The following is a 10,547-nucleotide window of genomic DNA, read 5'->3' on the forward strand; positions in this document are numbered from 1 at the left end:
TTAAATTTCATCTTTAATCCCTATATTTCAATCAAATTTAAACTTTAATCTTTAAATTTTAATTTTGATATAATTTGCTACATAAAATTTTATAATGTCATTAATTAGCCTAAATATTTTATTCTAATTAAAATACTTATGTGAATTTTTAAAAATTATTAATACCATCAAAATTTTTTATTAAATTCAGTTCTATTAGAATATAATTTTTTTGTTACATAGATACGAAGGGAAAGATTAAATTTCAAATATACAAAAAGTACAAAAACTGAATATACTAGTTATACATCAGATAAGAATCATATGATCGAAAAGTTGAGAATTCATATTTAACCTTATCATAAAGGTAGCAACTTCAAGAATTAACTGAAACTTATGCGTCCTTGGAAATAATATCTCAACCCACACTTATATATTATCGACGTTGAAAAAGAAAATACTAGTAATAATTAGAGAAAAGAAGAAAAGCTTGTCCTACAATAATGGAAAAGAGAAAGTGTACGAGAAATTATGATGGGCATAGAATAGAAATTGCTTCATTTTAAGCAGTGAACCGACGGCAACGGGTTAAGACGCTGCACCCTCTAGTGTATGGATTAGCAACTTCACCAATGCCACAATTATAGTAGGATCGACCTGGTTGATTGCATGGAACAGCATTCATCCTTAAGGCGGCGTAGCTAATGTACTTTCTTGCGCTTAATTCTCTGCGGTGTATATCCAAATCGGTTTCTTCCAGGCACTTGCCGGAGTGACCATGACATATTTGGTCACTGGAGAGACGTCGGTCACGGACCTGGAGCTTGCTCCAGAACATGGATCGGCTCCAATTCTCGGTGGCATGGGAAGACGATGACAACGCCGATAAGGCTAGAAAGACGGTGAGGAGGGCAGAAGAAAGACGAAGATTCATCAGAGAAAAAAGGGGGGGGGGGTGAGGAAGTTATGCAAAGAAATAGGTTTGGGTTTTTGGTGACGAAGTTTTGGGGGATATACTGTTTTATTTTTGGAGAAGTGATTATGGGATAATATGGCTTTGGCTATGCTTTATGTATGTGTTTTTTAACTTGTTTTACGCATAACTGAACGTTCGTTCGGGGATGCACGTTTCTTGCTCCTACAAATTTGGCCTAAAGTAAGTACTATAATCAATTCTAGTACCTAAATTGAAGCCTCTCATGAAGATCTTTGATCGTACCTAATTTTAGAAGAATGGATTGGACTGAGAGACAGCAACAAATAGCTATATTGTCTGCCATCTAAATTATGGAACCCTCGCCAATATTTTTATGTTAATCTTATAAAATACCTCATCTAAATATGGACCGGAATTTATTATAAAATTCGTGTGTTGGCCTAATAGTTAGGGTGGTCACTGCTCCAGGTGTGATTGGGATTCGAGTCGTGCTAGTCGCGTTGTTGTTAGGGCTTTGCCCTTCTCTTATAATTCAAAAAAAAATTAATTCTTTATATAATTTCTATTAAAAATCATAAGAAATAGTGGGAAAATGTAGATTATTAATATAATCATATTGCCTTTTATTAACTTTCATTATGCCTTTAAATTAAGTTGGTGTGTTTACATCAAGTGACATTAAACTATATGCATGTGAAAACACATATTTAGAATATAGATATACGTTTAAAAATAACATATATTATAAATAATTCAAGTGCAAGGTTCAAAACTAATAATAATAACACATGATGAATGAAATTAAAATAAAAAATTAATTTAAATTGTGAAAAAATTAAATAGTTAAATACATCAAAGTGATGATATTAGATGTACTCTAAATATTTATCATGGTATTATCATTTTTCTTGAGTTGGTAACAAGTTGACTTGTACTTTCTGTGGAAGCTACTCGCTACATTACGAATGTAGTACATAAACCACCAAGGGGCACCAGAATGTCTAATTGTAGCAACAAGACCATTTCCTCTATCAAACATCAAGCAAATTGCGTCCTAGATAACAACATGATGCCGTGGGTTGGTTAAGAAAAACTCCTACAACTTCATACTTTCTTTTTCAACAACTGTGAACGCAATCGGCAGGACATTTCGATTCCCGTCCTGTGTAACCACGATTTGAAAGATTTGCTTGTACTTCCCATAAAGCCAAGTGTCATCAACTTGGAATATTGGCTTACAATGGAGGAACGCTCTTGATTGCATTCGTAAACCAACTAAAAATCAGACTAAGTCAAGTGCACCTATCAATTAATAGTATAGCTACGGTGAGCAAAGATATCGTTCCCACAAGAACTAAAAGTACTAGTAATTATCGTCTGTCTATTATTTAACCGATAAATTGGAGTGATTGATTAAAACTAAAATTAACTAAATTAATTTACTAAAGAACACGACAAAGTACAAATCAGGAAAATTGTCGAGTAAACAACCAAGAAGCGAAATAATACCCAGGAAAGAACTCACCTAGACTTCATCTGTCATTATCAATCTAAATTACACAGTTTCTTTGCTTACTATCTTGATCTGTAGAAATCCCTAAATTATGCTAATATCTCTATTCAAGACTAAGAGCAACTGACTCTAGGTTGATTAGTTGAAATTTATTTCTAATTAAAACCCCTATATCGCATTACCTCGATCTATGGATCCCCCTATTAAATTTGACTCTAATCAAGTAGATTTATGTCGTCCTATTTTTAGGATTTCATGCAACTCCACTCAACTATGCTAGATCTACTTTTAAACAGGGCCTATTCCTCCTCTAATTTAAGCATATAAACATGGATTAATAATCTAGAAATATCAAACCAAGAATTAAGCACACATAATTGAAAACAAGATCCTAGTATTTATTGCATAAAAAAATAGAAATCAAATAACATAATCCATCCTAGGGTTCATCTCCCTAGGTATTTGGAAAATTAGTTCATGACAGCAAATAAACACATCCTAAAGGCAGTATAACCACAAGAAACAAAGAAACTCATAATAAACTTAAAAGAAATCAAAAGGAGATCTTCAATCTTGATGGAAATCTGCTTCAGAGTCGACTTCAATGGTGTTTTTCGAGTTGTTTTCTTGAGTATTCTATGACAACTCACTCATCCCTTCTTACCTTTGTCATATATAGGTCTTAAAATGCTAAAAAAAACCTAAAAAAATGTATTTTCCCGCAAGTTTGGAGTGCGATTTGCGATTTTCACACGGTCTGGCACATGTTCGTGTGACAATCTGTGTGGCTCACACGGCCATGTGTCTAGTCCGTGTGGCTCCTGAAATTGCTTCGATTTTCCAATTTTTGCTTGTTTACCATTTTACATCGATTAATCATCCAAAAATGTATTAAGAATGAGATTAAAGCATGTTACTTTAGGCATTTATCAAATATCCCCACACTTAAGCGTTTGCTTATCCTCAAGCAAAATCCTCAACCCACAATCAAATTAACTTTTCTCAATTTGTCATTTTCATTAATAATGTTTCAAGATAATTCGGAAACAATCATACATTAGAAATTCAACCAAAAGGACAATAAAGATTCAAGCAGTCTAAGCCGAAATTTTTAAAGCACAAAAATATAGGTGTCTCCCCTATCCAAAAAATTACCTTAAATTCAAAATCAACAAGAATTGACATCCTCACTAAAAATCACTCAAAGCACTCAAAGTGTTTAAGGTTCAATTATTGTGCTCTCAACAGTCGAATGAGAAATGCTATTATCATAAGCTTGCTTGAAAATCAAATACCCACCATGATAAAATGAGATGACACACCAATCAAGAGGTCTTTAAAAGGTTGTAATGGGGCTTAGGTTAAGGGTATGGAAAGGGCTAGAAAAGTTGGTTACAATCAAGAGTCGAGTTGATAAGTTACCAAACTAGAAAAAAAATCATTTGCTGAATTAAAAGAATTCACATCAACAAGAAATAAATAATAAAAATGAGCTTTTCAACACAATATAAAACTAACTATTAAAGCTCAATCAATTTTTTTTCATTGTTTGTTTTTTTAGAACAAAATTCAACAATGCAAATGATGAAACATAGTTAGGCAACTAACCAAGTCAAATCTCGACAAAAAGGGAGTCAATAAAAGGGATAATTTACAACATAAATATGGGTTATGGGTTAACATTGATGGGTTAGAATAATAAAAAAACATGTTAGGATCAATGGGGTTCACTAAGGGTTAATACAACATGTAAGCTTATTAAAGGTAGGTGGGTTAAATACTAAGTGCCTCTATTATCTCAGTATATCAAATCAATAATGTGGTCTCGACATGTATAACCGAAGCAAGTTCTAGAGTAACCAATCAAGTTGACAGACAAAAATAAAATGAGTATGAAATAAAATATATGTTCTATAGGCTCAAAAGCTCACAAAAAATTATGATTTTGATGTCAAACTTGCAAATATAAAATTTCAAGATAATACTTCAATTCAGGGAGACAACCTAAAATATTTATTTCTTAAAAACAACTTATCATGCTTGACTCTCTCGTTTCTTAAATTATAAATCAACCAATACATAAAAATCCACAAATTAATCCAAAACAACGTCAATAAAAATTCCAAATAAAATTTTTGTCACTCTAATGGAGGGTATGAGAAAATTATTTAAACACAACAAATAATTCAGGGATTTTGTAACAAATATACAAACAACCTCCTCACACTTAATATGTACATTGTCTTCAATGTACAAACATATATAATCATAGAATAAGCACAATATCAAAAGAGAGAGAGAGAGAATTGAAACTACCCTGAATTTGGATAAAATCGCCAGAATAGGGAAAACTGGAATCGTCGACAAATCTAAATTAAGTGCATGTTTTTGAGCAAACTAATAAAAATATAAAAATATATAAAAGAAGATAAAGAGATTACAAACTCGAACAAAAACAATCATCGAAATAATAAAAATAACAACAAGGTTCAAAATAAAAATAAAGAAGTCTCACAAATAACATAAAAACAACTGAAAAGAAAAAGAAAAGTACAAAAAAAATTAAAAAATTAAATAAGAAAATGAAATTAGGTTAGTGATCGGCGTCATGAGAAGTGTCGGGATTGTGAGGCGCATGATCAAGATTAAAGATATGGAGATGCTGGCAAATCTTATGCAAATACACCTTAATGTTATCAAATCGATTAAAGCATCATTGTTCAAAGTGGTCAAACCACTCAAAGAGATCCTAGAGTGTAACAGTGGGAGCAAATATAGGGTGACTCGGCTGAGGAGAATGAGGTGGGTCTGCATGGTAAGGAGGATCATCGTCAGAGAACTCCTTATACTCATCTTGAGAGTCTGAATGAGACAATGTGTATCGACGGGGACCCACTCCATGCCGTCGCTCGATCATCCTCATGTGACTCATAATGGAAAATCCCTGCAGGATCATTTGTCTAACCAAGGTAAAAGAGGATGTCTACTTTAGAGTATCAAGGAGGCCAAAATACCTCGCTAGGCAAGTCACGTAAGGGCCCAAACATATAGGACCCTTCATGCTACGATCAGACTAGTGGCAAAAAGATAGTACAAGAAAATAAGCAACGTTGATACGGCGGTGCATCGTCATGATCCATAGGAAGTGAGCATCATATGTACCCACGACCCCGGTACTCTCTTTCCAACCGGTCAATGTGTGCACCAAAATGACATGAGTATAGCACAATGCCGAAGGTAGAGAAGTTGCCTTCGACTGGCTTGGGTTATATGGATTCGCAGTCGTAGCAATATCGATCCAACAGAGAGAAGGTGGCTGACAGATGTGGCGGTATAATGTGGGGAAATCCCATATAATGTGGGGAAATCCCTTGTACTCATGAACTCCTTGAAATAGAGTCTAAAGGGGGCTCTGAAGCATGGGACACTTAGATAATGCATTACACCCTCGAGTCTAAATGATACAATACGCGGCTCATCCCACTGCGATGTAACTTGTTGCAGAGAGAATGTCAAACAAAACTCCAGTGTGAGTTCTGAATAAGTAGGCTCGATGATGGTGAAAAATCGATCATATAGAGTTGTACCGATCAGTGCTTGCGCTCTATCAACTAAGTGGATCGCCTATAATGCCTCTCAATCTATGCAACGACCTAAACCTAATGGTCGCTCCTTCAGATGTTGATATTGGTCCTCATATGGACTCGAGAATGATTGGAGACAAGTATGTCTCGCTACTGGGGGAGGAACCAATGACGAGGTTGCACCCAGTGTCTTTTGCTTTTTCAAAGCGGGGACTGTAACCTTAGTCTTACCTCTAGTATTTGTTATTATGTACTTGAAATAACAGATAACCAACCAAGTAAATTAGCAGCTGTACAAAATAACAAAGACACAAATTAGATAACCAGAAGTGTCAGCATCAGCAAGAACTACTCTAGCGCATAGACAAATCAACATGCAAAATAGAACACATTGGTAACCAACCCAACTAATGATGAAAGCCATATCACGGAACTAATATTAAAATCTACTTCTAGTACATAAAGGAGAACAATTACTAAGTAGAATAAAACAGAAAAAACCATAATAACAATATTGCAACAAATACCATAATAATGAAATTATCCTACTGACAAGAATAATAATCAAGAGTAAGAGAAACAAAGCTATACTACACTAATGATAATAAAAGTAGACCGAATGAAAACTAATAATAATAAAATTATAAAAATAACAAGAATAAAAATAAGAAAACAAATTCTAATAAAAACAACTAATATAAAAAATAAAATAAAATAAAATATATACAAAAGGGAGACACAAACGATGTTGGTGGTCAACAGATATAGAGGTGCACATTGTGGTGATTCAGTTTACGGTGGAAAGAAAGAAAGGTTTGTTGTTGAGGACTGGTGGACGGACAGAGGTGGCTTAGGAAAGTGGATGGTTTCGTTGGCAGTTTGAAGTGGAGTGCAAATGTGAGAGATGGAAAGGAAGGGGGTAAAAGGATACAACCAAATATGCGCGAGGACGGGGGAAAGGTATGATGTACGGTGGCAGTGGTCGTGGGTGTTTCCACGGTTAGGGTTAGAGCTTGGTGGAGGCATATCAAAGGGTAAAGGAGACTAAATGGTGGTTAGGGTGTTGGTTTAGGGAGAATATTGTGAATAGAAAAGAAAGGGTAAAAGTGAAAAAATTAAGGTTTTTTTGTTTGAAATGAGGGGTACAATCGTGTGAAGGCTCGTGTTGGGCCACACGATCGTGCCACACACCTGTGTGTATTCAAAATTTGAAAAAAAAAATTATGCCTAGTAACCACACGTTCTAGGACATGCCCGTGTGTCACACACGGCTGTGTTCCAGGCCGTGTGTGATCACCCTTCGTTTCTCCTACGCCTATGTGTGAGGTCGTGTACGGAACACGGTCTCACACATGCCTGTGTAACGAGTCGTGTGTCTCACACGACTGTGTCTCTAGCCTGTGTGTAACTCACTGTATTGAAATAAAATTGAAAAAAAATCACTCCAGAATTCACATGGTTTGAGACATGTCCATGTGGTTAGGCCGTGTGGCCCATATGACTGTGTCTCTAAGCTATGTGGATCACCCCAGGTCGTGTGACCCTTTGTTTTTTTCAAATTTTTTTAAGTAATAAATATAAAAATGAATGTAATTTTTTAAGGTTTTTTTTCAATTTTTTTAAGAACGTAAAATAAATAAATAACAAAAAAACACTTGGGTTGTCTCCCGAGAAGCGCTTATTTAGAGTCTAAGTTTGACTTCCCTTTTTAAGCTTACGGGTAAGGCAGATCTTGGAGCCGAAGCTCCTCTCTCTTGTTATCAGTTTTACCACCAAAATAAGGTTTGAGAGACAAGTATTGTTTACCTTGAATGTGCCGAATTCAGAATGTGTTACCTCAATTGTACCGTATGGAAAAATAGTTTTTACCAAACATGGGCTAGACCCTCTTGACTTAAATTCTGGAGGAAAAATTCGTGGATTGATTTGTCTAACAGTACTTTGTCCCCAACTTTGAATTGGTTCATTCTCTTCACATGCACATCATGGCGTCGCTTTGTTTCTTCCTTGTGTTTTCTTGATTTCTCATCAACCTTTGTTCGCCATTCATCTAGTTCATCGTGTTGCACCATTCGTTATTCACTTGTCCCTCAAGGTCTATCCTTTTGAATAAAATGTGGCTCTAACATGTTTTCATAAGGGATTTCCTGAAAGGAACATTGAGCCACATGATTACTAACATTAATAGAACAATTAGTATCATCTCGTTTACTAGGGACTCTCACAAAATCATGTGCTTGAAGAGTAATCTTTTCATCACCTACACGAAGCACAAGTTCACCAATACCAACATCAATAACGGTTCTAGTAGTGGCTAAAAAGGGTCGACCTAAGGTCATAGGTACCTTAATATCCTCATCCATGTCCAATACAACAAAATCAACAGGGAATATAAATTTATCGACTTTCATAAATGCATCCTCAATAATACCCCTAGGATATCTAATTGATCTACTCACTAATTGAATACTCATCCTAGTGGGTTTGAGTTCCCCAAGGCCAAGTTGTTTGAATATATTATAAAGAATGACATTTATACTAACCCCAAATCAGTCAAAACTTTTTCAATATTTAAACTACTAATGAGACAATGAATATTAAAATTCCATGGATCTTTAAATTTATGGGGTAGTTTGTTTTGGAAAATGGCCGAACAAACTACATTGAGCTCCACAATTGACAAGTCATCTAACTTCCTTTTGCTTGTTAATAGCTTCTTTAAGAATTTTACATAATTTTGTTTGTTAACAGCTTCTTTAAAAATTTTACATACTTTGACATCTACAAAAGGGCTTCAACAAAAGGTAAGTTAATATGCAATTTTTATAAAAGTTTGAAAATTTTACCATATTGTTCGTTTATGCGGTCTTTCTTCAATCTGTCGAATATGGAACTTGTGGTTTGTCTTTTCCAGCTTGACTAACCCTTCCACGTTTCAAACAATGATTGTGTGGATTTGCTCCTTTGGGTTAGTTTTAGTGTTGCTAGGTAAGCTACCTTGTAGTCTTTCCGAAAAAAGTTTGGCAAGCTATCCAATTTGATTTTCAAGCCCATGAATCGATGCTTGCTAATTTTTCAGTGTTGTTTCATTGTTTTGAAATCAAGTTTCTAACATTGAAATAAATTTAACTCACATGTCCTCAATGTTCGGTCTCTTCTCTTGTTGGTAAGCCTATTGAAAACCCAAAGGGGGTTGTGACATTTGATTATCTTGACCACCCCAAGAGAAATTTGAATCTTTCCTCCAACCTGCATTATAACTATTGCTATAGGGGTTATTCTAAGATATTGAATTATTACCTATAAAGTCGACTTGTTCATGCTCCATGTTAGACTTGAAGGGTGAATATGCTGAATTAATCATTCCCACTCCATTCACATCATACTGCATCATCAGATTCGCCTATTTAGAAAAATTCAAACTATCAATTTTCTTACCAAGAGCTTCAACCTAATTTGCTAACATAAAAATTGCACTGATATAAAAAAATTCGGCTACTTTGATAGGTTTTACTCTCGTAACTTGCCACTGATAATTATTTAATGTCACCTCCTCAATAAATTCTTGAGTTGCCTCAGGTGTTTTGTTATTCAATGTTCTGCTAGCTACTGTATCAATCATCTATCTAGTTGAGGGATTCAAACCATTTTAAAAATTTTGAACTTGAAGCTATAAAAGTAGTCCATAATGAGGGCACATTTTTAACAAATCTTTAAATCTCTCACATGTATCATAAAGAGTATCAATATCAAATTGAACAAAAGAATATATGTCATTCCTCAACTTAGCTATTTTAGCTGGTGGAAAATATTTCAATAGAAATTTTTTAGTCATTTGCGCCCAAGTCGTGATAGAATCTCGTAGCAATGAATTTAACCATTATTTTGCCTTGCTCCTCAAAGAAAATGGGAACAACCGTAAGCGTATGGCATTATTAGAAATGTCATTAATCTTGAATGTGTCGCAAACCTCTAGAAAGTTAGTCAAATGAGCATTCGGATCTTCATCTTACAACCCATCAAACTGAATATACTGCTGTACCATCTGAATTGTGTTCAACTTCAGCTCAAAATTGTTTGCAACAATAGTTGGTCTCACAATACACGATTCAGCCCCAATTAGAGTAGGTTTAGCATAATCATACATAGTATGAGGAGCAGGAGCTGTAAGAAGCTATTGATTATTTTGATTATCACCCATCTCCACAATAATATGCTTTTCCTCTTGATCGTCTACTTTATTCTGTTGATTTTGCCTTGCTTTTCTAACCTCTCTACGATTTTTACGAGTATTCTTTTCAACTACACTATAAAAAATTAACGGTTTCAATGGGTTTCATCTAGTTAGAAACCAAAAGAACTTGTCAGAATGAAACAAACGAAAAAATTAGAACGTAAAAATTAAATTAAAAACAAAAATATTAAAATAAAAATGGCAAAATTAATAGAAATAAAGTTTTCCTAATATTTTAGTCCCTAACAACGGCGCAAAAAACTTGATTGCAGTCATAAACCAACTAAAAATCTAACTAAG

The 10,547-nt window shown here is 34.5% G+C and overlaps 1 protein-coding gene and 1 non-coding gene across 2 annotated transcripts; one reads left to right on the plus strand and one right to left on the minus strand.

The window, feature by feature from the left end:
* Positions 1-304: 304 nt before the first annotated feature.
* LOC121215930 (protein RALF-like 22) lies at positions 305-1,014 on the minus strand. The gene has a single exon (XM_041090831.1). It carries the CDS (start codon positions 911-913, stop codon positions 542-544), a length of 372 nt encoding a protein of 123 aa, XP_040946765.1. The 5' UTR covers positions 914-1,014; the 3' UTR covers positions 305-541.
* An 8,679-nt stretch (positions 1,015-9,693) lies between these two features.
* LOC121216605 (small nucleolar RNA R71) lies at positions 9,694-9,800 on the plus strand. The gene has a single exon (XR_005912786.1). It is a non-coding gene; the product is annotated as a small nucleolar RNA R71 (small nucleolar RNA).
* The last annotated feature ends 747 nt before the right edge of the window (positions 9,801-10,547 follow it).

The sequence above is a fragment of the Gossypium hirsutum genome, chromosome D04 (genome assembly GCF_007990345.1).
Source record: "Gossypium hirsutum isolate 1008001.06 chromosome D04, Gossypium_hirsutum_v2.1, whole genome shotgun sequence".
Taxonomy (NCBI): Eukaryota; Viridiplantae; Streptophyta; class Magnoliopsida; order Malvales; family Malvaceae; genus Gossypium; species Gossypium hirsutum.

What these genes read in the sequence shown, in the direction of transcription:
- LOC121215930 (XM_041090831.1), bottom strand. Translation starts at nt 913, where the DNA reads ATGAATCTTCGTCTTTCTTCTGCCCTCCTCACCGTCTTTCTAGCCTTA.